General features: G+C 41.5%; 1 protein-coding gene across 2 annotated transcripts in view; it reads left to right on the top strand.

Annotated features, from left to right (window-relative positions):
- The first annotated feature begins 3,828 nt into the window (after nt 1-3,828).
- Nucleotides 3,829-27,434, top strand: part of elovl4 (ELOVL fatty acid elongase 4) — a 38,878-nt gene continuing 15,272 nt past the window's right edge. Inside the window, exons 1-2 of one of the 2 annotated variants that reach the window (XM_033020817.1) lie at nt 3,829-3,931; nt 16,406-16,505. In XM_033020817.1, the coding sequence (XP_032876708.1) occupies nt 16,439-16,505 (67 nt within the window). In that variant the 5' untranslated portion in view covers nt 3,829-3,931; nt 16,406-16,438. Of the gene's footprint in view, nt 4,311-16,405; nt 16,506-27,434 lie in introns of both variants that reach the window. The other variant, XM_033020816.1, reaches the window with a different exon arrangement.

Below are 27,434 nucleotides of genomic sequence, written 5' to 3'. Positions count from 1 at the left end.
AAAATTTTGAGATTTAAAAAATCAAGTCTGTAATTTATCCCATCAGATAAAGCATAAAAAGAAGTTTAATTTGACACCTAATTCACTTTCATATCTCATGTATTTAAAATGTTATGGCCATTTTCATACTCGGAAATTAGCATCTTGTTCCCTATTGATTTTCTATGGACGTAACAAAAAAGCTGTGATCGTGGACAGTCAAAAGCTCATAACTTTCTTAAAAATTAAGAGAACTGAATGAAATTTTCTGTTATCATAGATTGAACCATTCTGAAACAAATATAAAATAATCTTACTTGGATGACCTGAAATTAAAGCATATAATTAGTTAGTTACCCAAGTGTAGCTAATTTCAAACTTCAATTACTAGATCTAAACATCTATCCATTTCTTAATAAATGATTAACATTTTTAAATAGCCTAAGTGTGCAAATAATATTCATAAATAATTCACAATAATACATGATTTTTAAATCTCATTTACATTCATTTATAGGCCAAATGGAAGGAATTTATTGTTCAATTGCTGTAAATTAAAGTCCATTTTAAATCAGCTTTCTAGTGGGATCCTGTGAACGCGCTGGTCAGAACGTTCACATTGCGGTAGATTTGTGCCTCAAATGCCCAGAAAAATACTGCGGGATATAATGGGCCCAAAATGAGCTACTCGCAATATTAAACTTTGTATAAAGGGATCTTAAGAAGCCCTTTTTAATGTAAAAATAAGCTACATACCTTCTGTGGTTTGCTCTATGAGACCCTGACGGCTGTCGGTGGTCGCGGGTTTAGAGATTGATTTTTAAACTACTATAACTATTATACGAGGCCTTTAAAACTAATAATAGCTTTTGCGACGGGGTCTTCCAGCGATTTTACGTTAATAATTAACAAGGCTGAACATCTTCGATTTGAACAGCCTAGAGAAAATCGCGTTTTAAACCCGCCCCCCTCTAAACGGCGCCAAAATCGCGCACACCCGCAGCGGCAGATATTCAGCGACGCTTCAGGTAGGCTTTGCAACATACCTACTGTCTGTATAACTCGTTATCACCTAGCCCACAGCCAACAATGGACCATTGTGGGCTCTGCCTTTATTTGATCATCATTACTCAGTAATATTTTGAAATTGTGTTTCACCATCTGAAATTAATTCAGAAATAATGATTTTGGAACTTTAAAAAAAATTGTGTTAAAACGGCTGATATGCAGGAAAGGACAAAATCGCTGAAGCCTGTTTCTTCAGGCCAAGTTGGAAGGGTTGGTGTAAGACTTATTCTTGGAACAAAGGGCAAAACTACAATTACACTGGAGCTATAATTTTTGTGCATATTTTAATGCCCACTCTCTTGTCAGCATCCGTGAACAAGCCAAAAATATATTGGGTTTGAACCTATGAACACACACGTACTTAACCATTATCTGTCTGTAGAAGGGTCTCGATCTGAAACGTCACCCATTCCTTCTCTGGAGATGTTGCATGTCCCCCTGAGTTACTCAAGCTTTTTGTGTCCGTCTTCGGTTTAAACCAGCATCTGCAGTTCCTTCATAAATATTATCTGTGTGCTGCAGCTCGACAATTGAGATTGGGTCGACCTTGTTTTTGAAGTGCTGAAGTGTGGTACCCAGAAACGACACCTAACTGTTGCCAAACTAGTGTCTTAGAAAGATTTATCATGACTTATGTGCTCTTGCTGTCCATGTCTTAGGTCTGCAAGATCCTACCTCTCTTGCAGGGAAGAATTTCTATGGGGTGCTATTCCTGGTTTTCAGGGCTGCCAAAATTGGGTGAGAGTTGGGAGTGAGAAATTGCAAGAGAGCAAGCCTGAGGGAGCGTAGCGACCAAGGGGTGGGGGGTTATGGGAGTGGTGTGTGTCCCCCTCCCATTGATACGGAGCTTTCGCATTTTTCAGCTTGAAATTGTGCATACTGTGCAATCTGGTGCATACTGTAGCGAGTCTTTTAACTTACACTTGAATGCAATACTTATGCTTTCAATTGGATTAGCTATGAACAAGGTTAGGCTAAATTACATTCCTAATTACATTCCACAGTAGAGCCAGGCTCTGATCAACAAGTGCAGCACATGAATGATCTTAACATATTCATGTATGGAAATCAGATTATAATTACACTCTTGGCCCATGTTGACCAACCTGGGACTCACTGCACACCTGGTACTACTCCTGACCCTGACTCCAGTTGCATACCTTCCCTCATTCCTGACCCTGAGTCCAGCCTTACACCTGGCCCCCTATACTACCCTGATCATAGCTGCTTACCTGCTTAGGTTCCCAGCGATGAACACTCCCATTGTCCCAGCTTTGACTGCACACCAGTACTATTCCAGACCTTGACTCTGGACGCACACCTGGCCTTGCTCCTAGCTCCTCTGCACTGACAATATATCTGCCCCACACATAAAGCCCTATATCTGACCCCCTGGACTTAACCTATTACCTAGTGAAAATCTAGCAAGCAGGATGCTTTCTCCAACCACCCCCATTTGAAGGTCACTATCTTCCACCGCTTCTACCGAATGCTTGGTACTTACTTCTGGTTGTCCTCCAGGATGCACCAAGCCGCAGCCTGATCCATGTCAGCAACCTGGGCGAATTCGGCACAGAGACTCTCACGGCAGCGGCGCAATGTTTCGGACGCCTCTGACGGCCCAGGACTCTTGAACTGGGGCTGCTCCATGGCCGGAGTGCAAGCCTCCGACGGCCCTGAGGCTTGCACTGAGGTTGCTCCATGGCCGGAGCTGCAGCGAGTGACTCGCCAGCCCCGTAAACACTCGCCAGCTCCGGCTCCCCGTCCGCATCCGTAACCACCGCTGTTTCTGCTTCTGCTTCCATCCCTCCCTCAGCCCCGGCTCTCCAACACCCGCGGCTCATGCAGTTTTGAAATTTGTGTTGATCACAGAATTTCTCATGACAGAGCGTGAGAAATTTGTGAGTAGCGTGAGGATTTGGCCAAATGCGTGATTCTCACGCTCAATGCGTGAGAGTTGGCAGCCCTGGGTTTTGGGACAAAATCTATCCCTCGATCAACATCGATAATAATTATTGCAAGAGTTTGAAAAATGCAAATAGCCTGCTGTTGTGGTTAGAACTATAAAAATGAAATACCTGATTGGATCTAGAACACTTTGGAGTCATGAGATGTGCTATGTTAATGCTATTCCTTTTCTCCAGAGATGCTGCCTGACCCGCTGAGTTACTCCAGCATTGTGTAAACCAGCCTCTAGTTGTGTCTCCGTCAAACATGACGCTTCTATCTAATGATGGTGTTGCAGATGTTATTACACTGAGAAAATCAGAATCACACGAGAGCAGACACAAATCTCCCTCTCGCACCCTCATTCTGTTCTGTTTGTACATTTTGGTTCTCATTGTATGCCAGAGCATTATACTTTTGATCAATTTCTGGGTTTTGTTTTTGATTGTTGTTGTTGTATAGCTACCTGGCCCAATCACATTGTGTTCAAAACTGTGTAGGACGGAACTGCAGATGCTGATTTAAAGCGAAGATCGGCACAAAATGCTGGAGTAACTCATCGGGACAGGCAGCATCTCTGCAGAGAAGGAATGGGTGACTTTTCGGGTCGAGACCCTTTTTCAAACTGTCCTTGTGTTCAAAACTATCGGTTCGGGGTCATTTTAAGATTGCAGCCTGATTCTTTTCTTTGATAAGCGGTTGTTGCATGCCATGTAATGTTTATGTTGCGACAATTCTTCCCCCGGCATCACTAGTTTTGCACCGTTGTTGCTCTGCGGGGTGTGTGGGCTTGCGCGGGATGGCGGAGCGCGCGGGATGCGGCGCCGGGTTGATCGCATGCGCAGTGGGTGCTGCCGGGCTGACAGCGGCGAGTGATGGAAGAGCGCAGCAGGTCGTCGTCGTCGTGAGGGGGAGGATCGTCCCCAGTTTAACGGGGGTGAGTGAGAGGGCGAGGGAGGGAGCGAGTCCGGACACTGAAAGGCGGTGGATTAAGAGAGAGCCGCGGGAGGTCGCCGTCAGCCTCGGGTTGTCTGTGGTATCGTCGCCGGTCTCCGACCGTTAGGCAAACGTTGAGCGTCGCCTCCCCCGGAGAGCGCGTGCACGCGGACCGGGCGGCGGCGCGCTTGGAACGGGGCCCGGGGACGCGCTGACCTTGCAGCGAGCGCGCTCCAGGAATAACACCCCCCTTCTTGCTCAAGGAGGGAGCGAGCTGCAAAAATAAAAGCATCGCGTCCGAGAGAAGGAAGGATCCGAGCATTTACCGGCGTCTGCACCTCTCCTGTTACCCGGTGTCCATCTCAGGAGTTACAGCACCGGTTAGTTTGGCCAGGCTTTTATTTTTATATAACCCCCCGAATTATTGTACGATGTGCGATTGACGAGACGGCGGAGGATTTGCAATTAGCAACAATAATCTGCAATAAGCAAATATCTATTTGCAGATCCCCATTACCGAATTAAATATTCCGTCCTCTTAAATTGCGATTTAAAATGTATAGACATATGCACGTTTCCTGAAGGTGTTTTTCGTGAAATGTATCCAGTTTACGAATTATCTTGGTTCATCAACGTTAAATTAATAACGAATAGTTGCAGAAATCGTGGATTGAGGCAATGCAGTAAGATGAATGACAGGGAAGCTCACTTGATAACGTTTTGAAGGAACCAGAGCGGGTTTTGCTAATAGGAATGGCGTTTTTTGGATGTGGATTTAAAGAAATATTTTATTTGTACCAAGAAAAAAAAATTCTAACCAGTACAGAATAAGCTGGATCTACTCGTTCTGCTTTTATTTCACGCTTCAGACATTTGCGTTTTTATCTGTTAGGAATAATTTTGTGAACTGCCGATATTTATTTTAAACCGACTGTGTTGGAATTGGGGTGGTATCACAAGCAGTTAGTAATTGTAATTTCGCTAATTTTGATGGTCTATGTGACATTTATAAATAAGCCTTCGCATTCTGTCTAGCTAAATTCGATCTTTCGGGACAGAAATTGATTTTAGTATTGTTCTCACATGACTAAGACGATTTTTATTGCTGAGGTACAAACGATTATTTTGTAAATATTAGTTTTCAGGACTTAACCAGACGGAACATTCTAGCTACCTGATAGCTGTCTTTGAACAACGCATCGTATGATTAAAAAAAATATGGATGATTTATTGTTACAAAATGCTGTTAAAATGTAGATACAGTTACCTGTGCACATGAGGTGATGTACACCACTAGTAAGATTGCATCTCAAAGGAACCAACATTCTAGAAATTAGACTAATCACTGCACGTAAATATATACCTTTTATAGTGAATTTGCATAATCCACAAATATTGATTCAGTTTAAATTTACTTTCATGGTAACATCTTAAAAAATCTTAAGCAGTTTTGATTGTTCAAAATGCGCTTACAGCAGCTCATCATTTCTGCAATTAGAGTAGACATCAATTAAATTTGAAAATGTCATAAAAATAAATGTCAGTGGAGTTTTTAATATTGTCATCTGCTTCCATGAGTAACCTATAGTCAAAAATATCCGGAACTATATTTGGTATGCTTGCTAACATTTTTGGTCTAATTTCTCCTCTTTTATCTAATCAATCCATAACCTTCTGTATATACTGACTCATGCTGCAGCATAGTTCCATGGGCATTGGCAACCCTCCTGCAACTTATGCTTCACATGTGAGACCAGACAATAACAATAAATTCTATTTGGAGAACAACATTACATTGAAAAACATCCAATATGACCTTTATGTAGCATAATCAGAAAAAAATAACCCAGTTTACCAAAGGATGGACCACTTGGTCAAAAGACAGTGAATGTCAATGCATAGTTTACAAAGTAGCATGCTCTGAACTGGCTTTTTAAATGCTTTTTTTTGCAATGGATCCTGGTTAACAATTGGAATTGAGAATCCACGCAGTGAATCTGAGGGCAGTTTTAGGATTTAAATGCTTCCAGTGGATGGACAATAGAATTCTCAGAGGGAGTAACATCAATCCATGACTGAATGAAGTCATATTATGGTCATCAAATTATGACTGGCCACTCTCAGCATGTTATTGTTGCTAAGTCAATGCAAACAAGGCGCCAGACTTGTAATAGGGTTTGAAGAAGTAATGGGTTAAAAAAACAAAACCAATTTAACACATTATTCTTTGAAAGCACTAACTACTGTATCAATATTACAATCTACACAATTTGATATTTAACTTAGAAGGGGAATGTTTTTATTTAAGGGGAGACCCATTTTTAAGTTTTCTGTTTCCCTCCGTCATGTTCCAGCCATCATTCCAGCCACATACATGACATTGTAGATATCATTAAAAAGTTACATTTTATCTTTGACATTGATGACAGACTTTTCTTCAAGATTCAGAAACAAAAGCAGAATGTTCATGTTTTAGGAGCACAATTAGCCCATCTGGTCAACTCTGCCATTCAATCATGGCTGATCTATCTTTCCCTCTCAATCCCATTCTCCTGCCATTTCCCATGGGACATTCTTCTCATTTTTGAGTTATATTTTAATGAAAATGGTTATGATTTTTGAGGGTGGGGAGAGAGTGTGGAGTTGAGAATGTAGCATTAACTTAAGGTTGAGAATTTGGGGCATTGAAAAAAATAATTGTCAACACTAATATTCTTTTTCATTGAATTCCGTGATTTAAAAAAATCTATTTTTGAGATTTTATTATATTTTGGAATAATATTACATACTCCTTGGGATTGGAGCTGATTTTATTGTTGCAGAAGAAATGCTGTTGATATTTCACCAGGAACAATTTTGAGAATTTCTGAAGGGGCAGTTAAGTTCATCTGAAAGCATTTGCATTATAGACACAAAATTCTGGAGTAACTCAGTGGGACAGGCAGCATCTCTGAAGAGAAGAAATGGGTGACATTTTGGGTCAGGACCCTTCGAGAGAGATGCTGCTTGTCTGGCTGAGTTACTCCTGTATTTTGTGTCTATCTTCGGTTTAAACCATCATCTGCAGTTCCTTCCTACAGCATTTGTATTATGTCAGATTGGGTGTGTTTGTGTGTCCGAGTGTGTCACCCTAGTGGCTGAAAAACAGTTGTTGTTCAGTTCCTTCATAATTTCAATTCCCAATAACTGACAATTTGAAGAAAAAAACTAAGTCTGCATATTCTGACTTTATGCTGGTTTTATTGTGTGTATATGTTGTTTATGAGAGAGGAAACTAAACTCAGATGAGAGGCATTGGCACAGTCAATTAAAATGAAACTATCCAAATAATTAAGAAGATCAGAGAAGGCTCTCGACCCAAAACCTCACCCATTCTTTCTCTTCAGAGATGCTGCCTGTCCCGCTGAGATCCTCAAATTTTTTTTGTGTCTATTTTCCAAATAATTCAGAAGCCTGACCTGCTAATGAACACAATGATGTCAATAATTATATTGTACAGATGATGCTGAATTGGGAAAACAGGGTTTCTTTCTGAGGAAACTCAATGAGCTACTGCAGTATGGAAATTTCTAAGCATAATCCACCATAAATTGCATGCTTGCTGTGGTGCTAGGAGAATCAACCTTAATCCCACTGCTTACAGGGAGGAAGCTTAATCGGCATTACTTGTTTCTGGCTGATAGCCTGTGACCTTGCTGGAAGTGCATGCGTGGATGTCGTATCCTGGCTGCCTCAGACACATGAGATTCTGGGTAATCAGAAGAGTGAAAGCTGAAGACATTCAACTCCTTAAGTGCATTTCATAATGGTGATTGGAACACTAGAAAAATAGGATAAGAGGAAAAATGTTTTGCAAAGCACAAAGAAAAAAAATGGGAAATAAGTAAACCACCGCCAGCTCTCCCCTCTCCCCCACCCACCACAATACACACGCGCACGCACACACACACACACACACACACACACACACACACACACACACACACACACACACACACACACACACACACACACACACACACACACACACACACAGCCACACCCAAACACAAACACACTCTTTCACATTCTACCCTCATTATTACAGACCTCTTTATAACGCATTTTGGTTATAGTGCACAAAATCTGTTGTAACTGAGGTATCTGTTCATATTGGGAACAAAGGACCTGGTTACTTTTTTAAATGTATTTATAACATTTAAAGTCTTATGCATTTTGTGTCCTTTCCTGTTTAATGTTTGTCGTGTTAGCATATGTTTATTAGCTGTTTTTCCAATACTGTACATATGTACCCCCTTACTCAGTTGTAGCGGACAATCAGCAATAAAGAATACCATTCTCGACCCCCTCCATTATAATCAGGGTTATCTGTACTTGAACTGCAAGAGACAGCAGCTGAATTTCATGTATTATCAGAAATGCAATAAAACATCCTAAAATACATTACTCGCTATTTTACATATTCAGTTTTTGTGGACTGTTAGATGGTAAAAGCTGCCAACTTTTGTTTTACAAAGCCTTAGAATCACACAGCATGGAAACAGACCCTTCGACCCAACTTGCCACAGCCACCAACATGTCCCATCAACACTAGTCTCACCTGCCTGCGTTTGGCCTCTAAACCTATCCATGTACTGAGTAAATGTTTCTTAAACGTTGCAATAGTTCCTGATTCAACTACTTCATCTGGCAGCTCGTTCCATACACCCACCACACTATGTGTAAAAAAACCCTCAGGTTCCTGTTAAATCTTTTCCCCCCTCACCTTAAACCTATGTCCTCTGGTTCTCTATTCTCCTACTGTGGGCAAGAGACTCTGTGGGTTTACCCGATCTATTCCTCTCATGATTTTGTACACCTCTGTAAGATCCTCCTCCTGCACTCCAAGGAATAACATCCTAGCCTGCTCAACCTCTCCTTATAGCCCAGGTCCTCGAGTCCTAGCAACATCCTCATAAATCTTCTCTGCACTTTTTCCAGCCGAACGATATCTTTCCTTTAACATGGTGCCCAAAACTGAGCACCAACGTCTTATATAATTTAACTTGTACTCACCAACATCTTGTATAATTTAAACATCACCTCCCAACTTCAATACTCAATACTTTGACTGATAAAGGCCATTGTGCCAAAAGCCTTTTTGACCACCCTATTTGCCTGTGATGCCACTTTCAAGGAACTTTGTATCTACACTCCTAGATGAGGGGAGATCTTATAGAGGTGTACAAAATCATGAGAGGAATAGATTGGGTAGATGCACAGAGTCTTTTGCTGAGAGTAGGGGAATCGTGGACCAGAGGACATAGGTTCAAGGTGAAGGGGAAAAGATTTAATAGGAATCCGATGGGAAACCTTTTCACACAAAGGGTGGTGGGTGTATGGAACAAGCTGCCAAATGAGGTAGTTGAGGCTGGGACTATCACATCGTTTAAGAAACAGTTAGACAGGTACATGGATAGGACAGGTTTGGAGTGATATGGACTAAGCGCAGGCAAGTGGGACTAGTGTAGCTGGGACATTGTTGGCCGGTGTGGGTGAGTTGGGCCGAAGGGCCTGTTTCCACACTGTATCACTCTATGACTCTATGATTCTAAGACAGAGTTGAGGGGGAAAGAAGATATTCTGGCTGATATTTTAAGCAAAATTAGACAATGCCAGTGAGATTGTACTTGGAGTACGATATTCAGCATTGTTCACCATATTTAAAGAAGGATATACTTGCATTGGAGGCAATGCAGAGAAGTTTCATTAAATTGAGTCCCAGGATTAAGGATTGTGACCTTACTAAATGGGGGATAGAAAATATAGCTCTCTTTTCAGAACGTAACATTCTGATGGGGATTTTTAGGCTGAATGCTGAAAATGTTTCCATGGAGGAGGCAATTTAGATATAGGGAGCTACTAGAGAAACGCATGTATTGGGAGAGAGCAGGATAATGCTGTTAAAGCCAAGCTTGGATGGCAGATTAGGCTTAATTGGCCCATTCCTGTTTATGTCATACAGCAAGGAAACATTCCCTTTGGCCCAACTCTTCTATGCCAACCAACATGCCCCATCTAACCTAGTCCTGTTTGGATCACATATCTTGGAACCTTTCTTATCCATGTACCTGTCCAAATGTCTTTTAAATATTGTTGTTGCGATTGCTTAAACCACTTCATCAGGCAGCTAGTTCCTTTATACCCACTATTCTCTGTAGAGAAAGCTACTCCTCCACTTTTGTCTTAATCCTATCCCATGCTCTCTGCTTGATTCCCCAATCTTGGGAAAATGACTCTCTGCATTCACTTCATAACTTTATGTGCCTTTATAAGATTGCCCCTTGGCCTTCTGTGCTCCAAGGAATAAAGTTGTAGCCTGTCCAACCTCTCTGGCCCTTTGTTGCTTGCTATCCGGGCAGCAGAAGCTTTTGTTACTTGCTATCCGGGCAGCAGAAAGACAATATATGATTACAATCGAGAAATTTATAGTGTACTAGACCAAGTGCAGACCCGTTGGGTCTGTTCCCCAAAGGCGGGTTTACGGGGGTGGGGTGGGGGGGGGGGGGACTTAGCAGCATGCGGCGTCACACACACTAACCATCCCCACACACACACTAACTACCCCCCTTGATATTATTAATATTATTAATTTGCTCCTTTCACCCCATAACCGTCCTATCCGCTGACGCATAGCCCCCAACTCGCAGGCGCGTCTAGAGGGGGAGGGGGGGGTAGAGAGTGAGGGCAGAGCGAGAATGGGGAGAGTCAGAGACAGAAGGGCAAGAGACAGAGGGAGGGGGGGGAGGAGGGGAGCAAGAGATGGGAGGAGAGAGATGGGCTGAGAGGGGGGGAAGGGATGGAAGGAGAGGGGGTAGGGGAGGGGGGAAGGGAGTTTAGGGTGTGGAGGGGGGAAGGGGGTTTAGGGTGGGGAGGGTTGGGGGAGAGAGAGAGGGGGGGGAGGAGAGGGGCTGGGCGGCAACCCGAGCGAGGCACGGAGCGATCTGAGGATGGTGAAAAGCAGCGGGGGGACCAGCCGATCGTGGCTTCCGCCAGCGTGACAGAGCCTTGCCGGGCTGGGAGGTGGGACAGACCATCGTCCCCTGTGACGGGTAGAGAGCAAAGATCCTATAGTGGTATAGGATCTTTGGTAGAGAGGAGAATGGAGAGACGGAGGAAGGAGAAGGGAGGAGGTGAGAAGAGGGGGGGGAGGAGGGGAGCCGGACGAGTGAGTGGGCTATCAAATGAGGAGAGAGAGAGAGGGAAGCGGCTTCTGACTCTGGAAACCCACAGCTGGAATGAGCGGGCGGGGCTTCACGAGCTACGCCGACAGTGAGGGGAAGGTTCAGCGCGTGAGGCGCCGCTGCAGAACAAAGATCTTATAGCGGAATGGAGCTGTAGAATCTTTGTTCTGCAGAACCTTATCGGTCTTTCTGGTCCTTTAATCCACAGCGGTGTGGGGGTGGGGCCAGGAGGCAGGTGGGCCTGGATTGGTGGGCATGTGGGCATTGTGATGTCAGTAGCTGGCATGCGGCGATTATATTTTAAAAAGTGAGTTTTGTGAACAACTTTATTCAAAATCTGGGGAAATAATGTTATGAGATATAAATGGAGCAATGGTTGGTTTGTGTGAAGGTCTGGGCCGCATCCACAATTCGCTGCAATTTCTTGTGGTCTTAGATGGAGCTGTTCCCAAACCAAGCTGTGATGCATCACGATAAAATGCTTTCTATGGTGCATCTGTAGAAGTTGGTGAGAGTTGTAGGGGACATGCTGAACGTCCCAAGTCTTCTAAGGAAGTAGAGGTACTGGTGTGCTTTCTTGGTCATTGCTACAATATGGGTTATTCAGGAGAAGTTGTTGGTGATATTAACTCCTAGGAATTTGAAGTTTTTTTCAACCATCTCTACTTTGACGCCATCAATGCAAACTGGGGTATGTGTGCCATTTTGGTTCCTGAAGTTGATCACTATCTCATTTGTCTTGCTGACATTGAGAGAAAGGCTGTTGTCTCTACACCAGGGCACGATATTCTCGATCTCCTTCCTCTATCATTATTTGATATCCGGTCCACAATGGCATCTTTCCTATAGCAAGGTGAACAAAACTGAACAAAATACTTTAAGCACAGCCTCTCCAATGTCTTGTACAACTGTGATAAAATGTCCCAACTTCTACACTCAGTTCCCTGACTGATGAAGGCCATCATGCCAAAAGTCTTCTTCATCACCCGATCTAGCTGTGACACCTTTTTCGTGGAACTGGACTGGTTCCACTGCTGAACAACTCAACCAAGGGCCTTGCCGTTGACTGTGGGGGTTCTGCCCCGGTTTGACTTCTCAAAATGCGAACACCTCACGTTTATGTGAGCTAATGGCATGTTGGCCTTCATAACAAAAGGAGTTGAGTATAGGAGCAAAGAGGTCCTTCTGCAGTTGTACAGGGCCCTGGTGAGACCACACCTGGGGTATTGTGTGCAGTTTTGGTCTCCAAATTTGAGGAAGGACATTCTTGCTATTGAGGGAGTGCAGCGTAGGTTCACAAGGTTAATTCCTGGGATGGTGGGACTGTCATATGTTGAGAGAATGGAGCGACTGGGCTTGTTTACTCTGGAATTTAGAAGGATGAGAGGGTATCTTATTGAAGCATGTAAGATTATTAAGGGATTGAACAGGCTAGAGGCAGGAAACATGTTCCCAATGTTGAGGGAGTCCAGAACCAGGGGCCACAGTTTAAGAATAAGGGGTAGGCCATTTAGAATGGAGATGAGGAAAAACTATTTCACCCAGAGAGTTGTAAATCTGTGGAATTCTCTACCTCAAAAGTCAGAGGAGACCAATTTTCTGGATGCTTTCAAGAGAAAGTTAGATAGAGTTCTTAAAGATAGCAGAGTCGAGGGATATGGGGAGAAGGCAGGAACGGGTTACTGATTGTGGATGATCAGCCATGATCACAGTGAATGGCGGTGCTGGCTCAAAACGGCCGAATGCCCTACTGCTGCATCTATTGTCTATTGTTTATTAAACTCTATTTGCTATTCCTCAGCCCACTTGGCCAGCTGATCAAGATCCCACTGTAATTCTTGATAAGCATCTGCACTGTCTATAATACCACCTCAGCAACAGACCTGAGTGAATACACTTCAGTTGTTACCGACTTCATATGAAAAGGTGCAGAGGAGTGTGTTCCTACAAAAAACATTCCAGTGTTCCCAAATCAGAAACCTCGGATGAACCAGGTCTGTATTCTTCTGAGGACCAGATCTCGGGCATTCAAGTCTGGCGACGCAGAGTTATGCAAGAGTCCAGATATGACCTCAATAAGGCCATCAAAAAGGCTAAAAGGGATTTTAGCTCTAAACTGGAGGATGAGGCAGATGTTCAGCAGCAGCAACAGGACTTGCACGCCATCACTTCCTACAAGGCAAAATCGGGGCAGTTCACGAGACAGTGAAGCGCCACTCCCAGACGAGCTCAATGCGTTCTACGCATGCTTTGATAGGGAGAACACTGATGTGCCTTCCCAGGCTCCCATAGTCCCTCTTGATATTACAATCTTAGTCACAGAGGCGGACGTCAGAAGATCCTTCAGGAGGGTGAACCCTCGGAAACCGTTTGGACCTGATGGTACAGCTGGTTGTGTTCTTAAAACTTGTGCAGTCCAACTGGCTGGAGTTTTTGCAAGCCGCTTCAACCTCTCATTGCTCAGGTTGGAGGTTCCACCCGTATTAAAAGGGCATCAATAATATGGGTGACCAAGAAGAAAACCCATCCCATGAGTTTCCTCCGGGTGTTCCGGTTGCCTCCCCCATTCACAAAGACATGTTGATTCGTGGGTTAATTGGCCTCTGAAAAGTGCAGCTAATGTGTAGGGATGAGAAAGTGTGATAATATAGAACTAGTGTGAATGGTGATCAAACATCGGAATGGACTCGGTGGGTCGAAGAGCCTATTTCCTTGCCACCTATTTTTCCCTCTCCGGCCAGGGCTCTGGAACTCTGGGCCTGTTGTGCTAGCAGACCCATTCCTATAGCTAACTTCCGAGGCTGATTTTGCGGGCCGCTATCTTGGCCTCTCGATGGCTTAGGTGGACTGTTCCGGTACCGTTGGACTCCTTTTGGAGGAGTGACCTCTGTTGCTTCAGCAAAACGGAGGGTGCCGGGAAATCTGTGGCAGACCTGTATATCATTGAATTAAACTAAATCAAATGAATTAATGTATTCTCCATTACATGATGTGTCAAATCTTCAAAGATGTTGCTGCTAATCAGCTGCAACTGCATTGTCTTATGTGTAAATTTAAATAAACTAAAGATGTATTTTTACATCTAGTTTGCATTATATTTGAAATAAATTTCATCTTTTGTGTTCATTTACATGAAAATACTAGACTAAGGTCCCAGCATCACACGGGAGGGCTGGTCTCCCAACGCAATATTCCACCTCTCCACCAATTCCAATATTGGTGGCCACTGGGGGGGCTTTCTGGAGCGCTAGTATGGGTGTTGTGCGCTGAAGGGACTGGTTTCCAGAGGGCTAGTATGGACATTGTGGGCCGAATGGATTCTTGGGCTGACGGCTCAGTCACTCAAGCCTGTTGTGCTGGCAGCTCACTCACAGCTGGTGGGCTGGCAGTTGACTCACAGCTATTCCTTGAAATTCCATTTCAAGCAGGGTGCAAGGCCACCAAATTCAAGTGCAGTTTCATACCACTTCAAGCAGGGTGCAAGGCCACTAAAGGCAGCGAGTCGTGACCTCTCCCTCCCCCACCTTGCAGAGACTGAGCCACGCCCACACTTCCGGGTTTTATAGTCCCTCACCCCCTCCCACCAGAAGGGGCATGGCCTTCATGGTGTGATTGACAGGAGAGAGAATCTCAACATTTTTCAAACACTAATAACTTATTTTTCATTGATGTGAAAAATCCTCGGCACCTGATGAGCGGAGGGGAACTCTGAGTAAGATGGCCAAAAATCACAGCCGTACATGGTAGCGTTTTTCCTAAAATCAATATAAAGCGCAAACAGGAAGTGGTCAAGATTAGACTTTTAATTATATAGAAGGCAAGGCAGCTTTAATTAGGCAAGGCAGCTTTAATTAGGCAAGGCAGCTTTAATTAGGCAAGGCAGCTTTAGCACTTTCAAACCAAAGGCAACACTGCTTTAGTACTTTCAAACCAAAGGCAATATAGCTTTAGCACTTTCAAACCAAAGGCAACACAGCTTTAGCATTTTCAAACCAAAACACACACTTGCATTTTCAAACTACATTTTCAAACCACATTAAGGTAACTGACAGGTCAGTAAAACCACTCACAGTTTAGTAAACATGTGTTCAGTGTTATTCACAGCTCAGACTGAGAATTGCAACCTCTCGCTCCCCCATCTTGCAGAGAACTGAGGCACCTCCGCACTTCTGGGTTTTATAGTCCCTCCGGAAGGGGTGTGGCCTTCAGGAGAGAGAATCTCAACATTTTTTTTAAAGTAAAAACTCTTGTCCTGTGCAGCGGAGGGGGACTCTGAGTAAGATGGCCAAAAATCACAGCCATAAGTGGCAGCGTTTTTTTCTAAAATCAATATACAGTGCAACAGGAAGTGGTCAAGATGAGACTTTTAGTAATATAGATAACAATCAATAATTTTTGCTAATTGTTGCCAGAGAATTCCAGATATACACATATTGTATACTTGTACATACTGTGAACTTGGATATCCTGCCTCACATTCTATTATACTACCAATTTTGGTGTAATCTGCATATTTACTAACAGCGTTAACTACATTATTATCCACATCATTAATGTCTACAATAAACACCCAGGGACTCAGTACTGACTCTTGTGGCACACCACTAAGTTACAGACCTCTCATCATTAAAAAAAATCCTCCATAATTATCCATTGATTCTTTCCTCCAAGACAATTTTAAAACCAATTGGTTAGCTCATCTTAGATTCCATGCAATCTAACCTTCCAGACTAACTTACCACGTGGGTCCTTGTCAAGAGCTTTGGGAGAGTCCATATAGACAATGCCCACTGCACTGTCCTTATCATTCCTCTTGGTGATCTCTTTAAAAAAAACTCTTATCAGATTTGAAGACATGATTTTCCAACTGCAAAGCAATGCTGACTACTCGTATTTGCTCTGTGCCTATCTAAGTGCGGGAAGATTCTGTCTAAGAATTCCCTGAACAACTTTCCCACAACTAATTTAGGAAACTATCCCAAGCTATCACTTGGAAACCTATTAAAAATAAAAAAATAATAAAAAATTTAGTACTGAGCTGAAGAAGATCCAAGGAGGGTCGACTTAAAACTTGGCTAAAGTAAGGTTGAAAGTAATTCCTTCAAGAAGGAAGGATTTAAAAAAAGTTATAGTGAGGATCCTAGAAACTACAAAAAGTCCTGTGTTTTATTTGTGGCAAAGTAGAGATTTGAAGTCTAAGCGATTTAAATAAATTAATTTATAAATCAAAATTGTGTTTTTATTTTTCATAGGTTGTGTGGAGATAATTATTCCCGTGTGAAATTATGGATGCAGTTGTACACCTCATTAATGACTCCTTGGAATTCTATCGATGGAGTCTCACCATTGCAGGTAACTATTCATGATAATTTTAGATTAGTATGATGCTTCTGTATTCAATGCACCAATTTTTTTGTCATGTGGATATGTTTACATTAATTGTTTTTATATTCAGCTGATGTAACTGGTTTGAATAAATCTTTCCAGTCTTTTATGCCTGAAGAGTGGTGCTAAATGTGTTGTACAATCATATCAGCAAGCTTTGGTCTGCCACTATTCTGATGCAAAATAGAACATGTAACAATGGGAACCACATTGCTTTGAGTAGTTAAGAAAACTGACTAAACCAAAGATTAGTAGGAAGAAGCAGCAGACTGGAATTATTTCAGAATCAGAATAGTACTTTACTTGCCAAGTATGGTTTGCAACATACAAGGAATTTCATTTGCCAAGTCAGTCATACAAATAAAAAGCAACAGATCACCCAAAACATATTTTAACATGAACATCCACCACAGTGACTCCTACACATTCCTCACTGTGACTCCCGTAGCTGGCGGCATTTGGGTCCTCCGCGTTGAGGCGATCAGCTCCTGCATCGGAGGGATGTCAGCTCCCCCGGGCTGGACGATCGAACCTCACGTCGGGGCTGGTCGAGCCTTCCGTGACATTGGAGCTCCCGACTCGGCCTCTCCCGAGACTGAGCTCTTGATGGTAAGTCCATAGGCTCTTGTTGGAGCGATCCCAGGCATGGGATCAGGCATGTTAATTCCGCGCCCCGCGGTGGGGCTCACGACAGTCCGAGGAGGCCTCCAGCTCCATTGATGGAAGGCCGCAGAGCGCCCGGAGAACGCGATGCGAAAATCAATCGCATCTTCGGCAAGGTAAGAACCTGAAAAAAAGTTTTCCCCCGATCCCCTCCCCCTTCCCTCACATAAGACAAACCGGAGAACATTAAAACAAACTTTTAACAAACACTAAAAATTAAAAAAAGATGAAAAATCGAACAGACTGTCGCAGAACTCCCATAGTACGCCGCCCCTGGTGGAATATTTAGAGAAAGCATTCCAGAGAGAAGGAATAATGTCCTTTAATCCTTTTACTGAGTTCATAGTGGGGGATTTTGTATTTGCAAGGCGTCAAAATTGTAAAAGAATCAGGATTAAGGGTTGATTTATCCTGATTAGTTGGAATGGAACAAAATTTACGCAGTGCCACAAAGGTACACCGCAGTGTATAGCGGCTGAGATTAAAAAGGTTAATTATGTTGAATGGTTTAAGATATCAAGGAAAGTTTGTAACAATAGCACATTCATCAAAGTATGAGTGATATATTTTGTGCCCAGCAAAATGGGTAGGATGAATACTGGAATGAACAAACTTAAAACAGAAGTGACGGTCAGGATACGTTCTACTGGAACTGTTGGGATTGTGAGTTATGCAAAGACTTGAAAGGAAGGAGACGTTAGAGAACAGTAGCTAAATATGTTTTTGCAATGAGGTTGATGTTTGTAGTCACAAAGGTTTGAGGAAACTGAAAATATTTGCTGAACAATGGCCCATGTGGGGCTGTAAATTTGACACAAAACAATAGACAATAGGTGCAGGAGTAGGCCATTCAATCCTTCAGGCCAGCATTCAATGTGATCTTGGCTGATCATCCACAATCAGTACCCCGCTCCTGCCTTCTCCCCATGTCCCCTGACTCCGCTATCTTTAAGAGCCTTATCAAGCTCTCTCTTGAAGGTATCCAGAGAACCGGCCTCCACCACCCTCTGAGGCAGAGAATTCCGCAGACTCACAACTCTCTGTGTAAAAAAGTGTTTCCTTGTCTCTGTTCTAAATAGCTTGCCCCTTATTCTTTTTATGGTGATAATTTTTCTGGATACTTTTTTTTAAGTAGTCCCATGGCAAGTAGTTGGGTAAAGGAGTAATTGAGACAGCCTAGTTGATGCTGTTAAAATGACCGTATACAATTAATGTTGGAAGGCTTAGGAAGTTGGGCATGACGCCAACAACTCTTTTATTCTTGTTTCTCAGTCTCATAATGGCTTCTTTGACTTTCATTGGCACAATTTTGGTCCTCATGTTGATAAACAGCAATAAAAGTTTCCAAAGGTGATGGAAAGACTGTGCACTGAGAGTTCTCTTATACCAGCATTAAGGAGGCATTTAAACACGCCTGAGCAATTACAAACACCTGTGAAGCCATGTGTCCCAAACATTATGATGCCCTTAAATGGGGGGCAGACTATGTATAAACACAGCTGTAATTTCTACATGGTGAAACCAAAATGTATAAAAATACCCTTTAATAAAATCTGACAATGTGCACTTTAACCCCATGTGATCTTTTTTTTTTTCTATGACAAATCTCAATTTGTGGAGTACAGAGGCAAATAAATGATGGGTCTTTGTCCCAAACATAATGGAGGGCACTGTAATTACATAATCTCTGGCATTATCCTGTAAACTGTCTCTGAACACTTTGGAACTTGTTGCCAGGTGCAGATCCCAGAATTGCAAAGGTGTTAGGCCTTTTTAAATGCTGTTTTTATTTACAAAACTAGATATTTTGAATGATAATTGATCGCAACTTTCTCTGACAATTTCAAAAATCTGAACTTTTTGAATTTTAGAAGATTCACCATTTTAAAAGTTCTGAAGCACAATAACTGCTTCATCAATCTATTCTTGTGTCTGATCAGAATAATTAAACTTGATTTTTCTTTAGGGAGAATGATATTTGTCCTTGACGATGATTTGATATGTTTTCCCACCTTGGAGTGATTGACTAAAAGCTTCCAAGTCTATCATCATCTCTTGTTTTTGTAAAAAGGGTTTTTGCATTTTTATTTCTTCTTATTCTGTAAATTTGTAAATCTGCCTTGTCATTCTTAAAATGCTGTGAGAGAATAATATTCAAGCAATTTTAAATATATATATTTAATAAACCCCTAACCTCTTTAATGAGTTAGCATGACTGAACTGTAACGGTAAAGATCAAAGATTCAATTAAAAATTATTTGACATTGTCAGTGCCTCTGAATACTTGAAGAATTTCAGTTCACCATTTGCTCTGCAACCCTCCAAAGAGTTGAACACAGTTGGCAGGTTTGAGTCCCCTTCTTGAGTTTTGTTTAGTTTATTATCATGTGTCCGGGGTACAGTGAAAAGCTTTTGTTGTGTGCTAACCAATCAGCGGAAAGACTATATATGATTACAACCGAGCCATCCACATGTATAGATACACGATATAGGGAATATTGTTTAGTGAAAGATAAAGTCCGATTAAAGATACTCTGAGGGTCCCCAGTGATGTGGATAGTAGCCCAGGACCTCACTGTAGTTGTTGATAGGATGATAACAGCTGGGAAGAAAGTGTCCCTGAATCTGGAGGCACACTTCCAATTTAAAATGGGCATTGGGAGACAGTGAGATTTGGCACTTCATTTATGTTCACTGCATGTTGCTATTTAATGCTGCCTATTTAAGTTCTGGAAACATGTTAAACAAATCCATCAGTGGAGGCAGTAATATAATGCTACAGAGGACAGCAGTGAATAAGCAGATCACCACCTGTCAGTTGAATTCAAGCCAATAAGTTTATTTGTTCAAGCTGTTGTTTGTGTGTTGAATCAATGGAATTCCAATAAAGTAAAATGTGCTCCAAACTCTAAACTTTGATTATACCTCTTACCTTTATTGAATTTTGATTTGTGGAAGCAGCTATTTAATTCACTTTAGTGATAGTAACCAATTGTGCCACTGGCTGGTGCAGGAAACTGGATCATGTTGAATTCAATATTTCTCCCCCCCTCCCATGATTGCCACAGTTCCTCTCCTCAATGCAATGGCTTGCAACTATGGTTTTGAGAATTTGTGTTTTTATTAGGTACAACGAGATCTTCTTCACTGAAAAATTAATTAGCAGCATATACTCCACAACTAGCTTGAATGTCTCATAAATAGAAAATAAATCAAAAATATAGTGGGCAGGTTTTCACAGGTATCAGTACAGACAGATAAACATTTACTAGCATCATCCAAAGGAGTAGCATTGGTTCTCACATATACGCTGAGCACAAATATACAGTTGAAAGCCCTTCACAGGGTCAGATATGTTCTGAATGGTATTGTTTGACAATGAATTATCAGGGAATGGGATGGAATTGGTAGTTGGGATTTGGAATCTTTGGGTGGGGACTGAAGTGAATAGTTTCAATCTTTAGTTTAGTTTTAGAGATACCGTGCGGAAACAGGCTCTTCGGCCCACCGAGTCCGCACCAACCAGTGATTCCTGCCCATTAACACTATCCTACAGTAGGGACAATCTTTACATTTATATCAATCCAATTAACCTATAAACCTATACTTCTTTAGAGTGTGGGAGGAAACCGAATTTGTTAGAGGAAACCTACGCAGGTCACGGGGAGAACGTACAAACTCCGTACAGACAAGCACCCATAGCCAGGATCGAATCCGAGTCTAGCGCTGTAAGCACCGTAAGGCAGCAACTCTAATGTTGTGCCATCGTGCCGTCTTCTAAATATTTACTTGGATGAAATTTCCACATCCATTACTGCATATCCTACCAAGGATTCTGACAGTTCAGAAAGAGCTCAAGTGTTGGAGAATTGATGGTGAGTGTATGAGAGAGAAAGAAATATGGCTCTTCTTAACATACACAAGAAACTAACTTTGCACTTCAGATAATTTAGATAAATAACATAATGAGATCAAATCATAAATCCTGTTAGTATCTAGATTGGTTGTGACAAGAAAATAAGTGGAGAATTGTTAAAAGTAACTGCTAATGTGTGCGTGTTAGGGAGGGGAAATGACTGGTGAGCAAAAAAATGAGTCAAGTGGACAAAACTACCTCTGAGAGGGCAAATGGTAAATAGAGAATTTAGGGAATAAATTTCATCAGAAACACTTCAGGATGTTTTGCCCTGTAAAAATGTTATATAAATGCAAATTGCTATATTTCATGAAGGCAATTTCTGAAGTTTACGATTTAGAAATGCATTTTAATAGCAATTTTTCGATAAATGCCTTGCTGACATGTTGTAACCATGCTTGTGTTATATTGGCATTATTGAGAAAAACACAATTTGGAGTTTTCAGCTTCAGCAGTACTTAGCATTAATAATTTAATTAATGCTCATGGGATGTCGTGGGAATTGAATTGGTATTGTAATTCCACTCAGCATCATTTTCAAGTTGGTAAGCTGTAATTCTTGGAGTATTTCAAAAATCGCTATTAGTAGCAATGTTACAAAATTTTGAGATTTTAAAAATCGTCTTTAATTTATCCCATCAGATAAAGCATAAAAATAAGTTTAATTTGTCACCTAATTCACTTTCATATCTTCAGTATTAAAAAAGTTATGGCCATTTTCATACTCGGAAATTGGCATCTTGTTCCCTATTGCTTTTTCATTGACAACACAAAAGCTGTGATCTAGAACATTTAAAAACCGATAACTTTCTTAAAATTTAAGAGAACTGAAAGAAATGTTCAGTTATTAGAGATTGAAGCATTCTGAAACAAATATGAAACAATCTTACTTAGATGACTTGAAATTAAAGCATATAATTAGTTAGTTACCTAATTGTAGCTAATTACAAAATTCAATTACTAGATCTAAACATCTATCCATTTCTTAAAAATAGATTAACATTTTTAAATAGCTTAAGTGTCCAAATAACATTCACACAAGAATTCAGAATATAACATAATTTTTAAATCTCATTGTCATGGGTTTATAGGCCAAATGGAAGGAATTTAATGTGTAATACCTGTAAATTAATGGCCATTTAAATCAGCTTGCGAGTGGGTTTTTCTGGAACGGGACCATTTGGAACGTTCAGGATGCGGTGAATTTAGTCCCCCATGTCTGCAGCAAATACACTGCCGGTTCTTCGGGGGCAAAAATCACCTTTTCGCAACTTAAAATGTGAATTAAATACATCTTAGAAACACTTTTATACATAAAAATAAACTACTTTCTTTTACCTGATTCTCCATAATATTCGTCCCCGTTGTCGGCATTGACGGGTGAATTTTTAAAAAAACCACACAGAACGGCCGTAGGAACGATTCTTTAGCAACATCTTGCACTCCAACAAAATATAATTCAGGACCAGGTCAGAGAAAACTGCGTTTTAACCCCGCCCCCCCCCCCCCCCCCCCCCCCCCCCCCCTCAAACGCGCCAAAATCGCGCACACGGCCAGTGGCAGAATTACAACGCTGCTGAAGGTAAGTATTGTAACATCCCTACTATTAGGGCCTTGACTATTCGCAGTCAGCATTAAGGGCCAAGTCCTTTACATCCAAGCGTATTGTAACGTAGATAGCTGTGAAACTTAATAGTGTAAAGATCACTAAACCCCCAAATTGAAAACGGGTGGAATATAATGTGTTAAAGTAGAAAAGCAATTGAATAGAAAAGTATTTAATAACAATTTAATATAATAGGCCCGACCATGGGTGAACAAGGGGAAGAGGACCTGGACTTTGAGCCTTCCCTCACAGTGGGAACCATTGTGGGGGGATGATTTTATGTTTTATGTTCAAGTCTTTTTTAATGTGCTGCAAATGGCAATTTTCTGAATTTCCCTAAGGGGATTAATAAAGTATTTATCTACCTATCTAATAGCAATCTACAAGAAAAGCAATTTAAACCGTATAAATATGAAGTGTAGTTTTGATGACTTGCGCAAGAAAGGAAAAGTTGGAATTTGGGCACAGCAAGTAAGAAATAATGCAAGTGAATTGTTTTTATTTTATTGTAGGGAGATGGAAATTAGGAGTAAATAAATCTTGCTACAACTTTACAGAGCTTTGAAACTACCTGGGCAAAATGTGCATAATTTTGCTTTTCTTTCTTAAGGAATAATTAATATATTTTTTAATAATATAATAAATTATAATTTTTCCGTATGAAAGCTAGAGCAGAATGGTTAGGAAAATTGAATTGAGATTGAAGATCAGACCAACCTTGATCTTATTGAATGAAAAGGTAGATTTCAAGAGGTTTTATGGCCCATTATATACAATAGGTGCAGGAGTAGGCCATTCGGCCCTTCAAGGCAGCACCGCCATTCAATGTGATCATGGCTGATCATCCACAATCAGTACCCCGTTCCTGCCGTCTCCCCATATCACCTTGACTCCACTATCCGCTATTATGGTGGCAGAGTGGAAGGAGAAAGCAGTCCATGACTCGTATAAGGAATGGCAGCATTATCGTCAGATTACTCAACTAGCAGCTAGAGATATGCACCATTGACCCAGTGATATGAATTTAAATCCCCTTGTGACAGGTATTAAATTTAAATACAGGTAATTTTTTTTTAAAGCAACCATTAAACTACTGTTATTGTAAAAACCTTTCATTAAAATCCTTCACAAGAGGAAATGTTCAATGTTTATCCTTTCCAGCTTATATGAGACCCTAGACCCACGAATGTGCTTGACTCTTAATAGCCTTATCATTTCAGGGGCAATTAGGGTGAAACAATTTTTAAAAACTGACATAGCCAACAACAAATCTTGTAAACTAATAAATCACTTCCTGTGTCCCATCTCAACCGTTACAAATTATTAGCTGGGTCTCAAATCAGCATCATGTATAATACTGAGCACTGCATTTCATGAGGATATCACGGTGTTGATAAACATTTACTTAGTTGGTACTAAGGACAATAAACTTAAAGCATGCCAAATGATTTGAAAAGTTAGAAGTATGAGCATTGAAGATTTAAAATACTTTAACAAAGAACTTTGGGGGGAAAATGAAATGGATTCATGTGTACAGAATTGCAATGCCAAAAGAGTGGAAATAAACCGTGTGGCTAGAGTAAACATGCTTCAGAGAGTAGAATGGTATCAATAAAAGGAGATTTAGGCATGTGATGGTGGCACATTCATGGTATTGGGCAGGATCAAGTCAGGCATGAAATATGTGACCATGAGCCTTAACAGATTTGGCATCAATGATGAAGTTATAGTGAAGAACAAGGTTCATAGTTATGCAAGGTTACCTGTCAGGACATTGATATCTCCAACTCTTGGTAGGGACTAGATAATGTTCATTCTATTTCGCCAATGAGAAACACGTGGTATCTCTTCAGTTAACGGAGACTTCATTCACTGTGAGAGGATTTTCTGCACACATGGAAGACTAGGAACACATTTTAAAATGCATTTTCACGATGTGAACATTGCTGGCAAGGCAAGTATTCTTGGGGAGATGGAGATGAGCAACCTCTTGAACTAGTCCACTGTTTCTGATGACGGTATTTGCACTATAGTCTTGGTACTTGAAAGTCCTTGTGCATGAAACCCAAAGTTATCACATACATCAAATAATTATGATGGCTAATGACATGTCGCACGGGCTGTGTAATATTAGGTACAACCATGGTCTCCACAGGGGAGGGTTCACTGAATTGATGCATAAAGGGTGTTTGAGCAGTTTTGCACCATATTACTTGTAGTTTAGACGAATTAGAGGTAATCTTATCAAAACATTTTAAAATTCTTCGAGGAATTGACAGGATGGCTATTGAGAAAATGATACTCCTACAGGGGGACATTGTTTCAGGACAAGGCATTGACCATTTCAAATGGAGATGATAAAAAAAATATTCTGTCAAAGGGGTGGTAATCTTTAAAATTCTCCACCCTAGAGAGGTGTGGTGCTGAAGTAATTGAATATATTACTAAAGTATTGAATAAATTACATCTTGAATATAGGGAGATTGACAAACATTTCAACAACAAGCATGGTAAGGGGTTTGGGTAGATCACAGGAAAGATTGGATCAGCCATGATCTTCGTGAATAATGGAACAAGCATAAGGCCAACTAGCCTTCATTTAAACTGATAAACTAGCCCACTCAAGCTCAGGTTCCTTCTGTAGTCCTGTGCTGCAGCTTCATCAAGTTGGCATTTAATTTTTAGGTATGCCTTGTGTTGCTTTCAAAATGCCTTCTTGCAGACCAATTGTACTAAAGTTCATTCGTGGACATAGTTGTGGCAATAAAGTGAGGGATATATCAAGTCATTAGACTACAGATTATGGTGGTGTAAATTTCTGCTGCTGTTTGTTGATGGTCCACAACAACTCAGGAATGTCCAATATAAAATGCCAAATTTGTTTTCAGTCCTTCATATTTAGTGTATTGCCACACATGATATGGTTGGTACAGTCTCCACAAGAATTGTGTAGTGATCACTTCTACAAGTAGTATTATGAACAGATGAAACTGCAATTGTTAAGTTGGTAAAGATAAGGTCAAGTAGGTTTATCCCTCTAAGCAAAATACAAAGTGCTGGAGGAACTGGATGGGAATGGACAGACGATATTTTGGGTCGGGCCACTTCTTCAGACTGATTGAGGTAGAGGGAAAAAGCTGGAAAAGTATAGGTGAGGGTAGGGCAAAGCCCAGCAATTGATAGTAGATACAGGTTGAGGGGGGGTGGGGGGCTGATTGGCAGATGGGTGGAGAAAGTGACAGAGGAAAGAAAAGGGCTTTGGATAAGGAAAGAGGAGGAGTGGAATGTAAAGCCAGTTGAAGGGATTCAGGTGGACAGGAACAGGAGGGAGGGAAGAGTGAGAGGATAAAAGGGAAACAAGGGACGGATGGGAGATGAGTGTATGAAAAGGGAGAATGTACCAAGGAGACTTGTGGGGCAGGAGAGAGTGGGAGAAATTCCCATTCCTGTGCTGGTCTTTCTGTCTAAGAAAGTACTGCAGATGCAGGTTTAAATCGAAGGTAGACTCCAAATGCTGGAATAACTCAGCGGGTAAGGCAGCATCTCTGGAGAGAAGGAATGGGCGACGTTTCGGGTCGACCCAAAACATCGGCCATTCCTTCTCACCAGAGATGCTGCCTCACCCGCTGAGTTGCTCCAGCATTTTGTGTCCACCTGATCTTTCTGTCTTTGGCCTCCTCCATTGCCAGAGTGAGGTCACGTGCAAACTGGAGGAACAATACCTCATATTTCCTTTGGGTAGCTTACAGACCAATGTTATGAACATTGAATTGTGCAGTTTCAAGGAACACCTTCCTATCCCCTCTCTCATGTGCCCCACGCTAGTACACATCCATTGCTCCTACTACCTCTCCCCCACCCCTGTTACTCTATTCCTTTCCACTCGTCCATATACTCATCTCCCATCCCCGAGTCCCTCCATTTCACTTTTATCCCATCTCTCTCCCCTCCCCCATGTCCCCTTCCACCTATTATCTGGACTATTGGATGTTTTTCCAATTAAACCACCAAACACTTTAAATTCACTGTTTTACGATATTACACGGTATTATAATATATTTTCCAATTAAATTAAATTTCTTTATTTATATAGCACATTTTTAGTCAACTTGCATTGACCCCAAAGTGCTTCACATAATTACATCCACACACACAGGCAAAGGTGGGTGAAGTGTCTTGCCCAAGGACACACACAGGCAAAGGTGGGTGAAGTGTCTTGCCCAAGGACACAACGACAGTATGCACTCCAAGCGGGATTCGAACCAGCTACCTTCCGGTTGCCAGCCGAACACTTAGCCCATTGTGCCATCTGTCGTAACAATGAACTCGTTAAGTTAAATAAAGCACAGGGAGCCTGGCGAGCCAGATGCCAAACCATTGGGTTTTCTGATTGTTCAGATTATTGGACTTTTACTGTGGTCACGTGTTTGAAAAAAAATAAATACACCAGATCCCGCAAATCCCAAGATGCAACCATTTTATCAATTAATATAGAAATACAGTGCCTTGGTTATAAAATTTGAAATTAGAAACAGCTTGGCAGTTACACCTCGGATTTCTCTTCACAGCATTGTGTGAAAGTATCACAGCAGAATAACATTGATACAATTCAAAGGGGGTTGAGGGGAAATGTGGACGGTGGCAGCAACATAAAATGTCTGATGTTCAATTGCTTTTGTTGCAACATTATCTGCTGCTTCTTCATTTACAG

This window comes from Amblyraja radiata, chromosome 5, assembly GCF_010909765.2.
Source record: "Amblyraja radiata isolate CabotCenter1 chromosome 5, sAmbRad1.1.pri, whole genome shotgun sequence".
Lineage (NCBI taxonomy): Eukaryota > Metazoa > Chordata > Chondrichthyes > Rajiformes > Rajidae > Amblyraja > Amblyraja radiata.
Note: the sequence above shows the minus strand (reverse complement) of the source record. Positions and strands in the feature narration are given on the sequence as shown.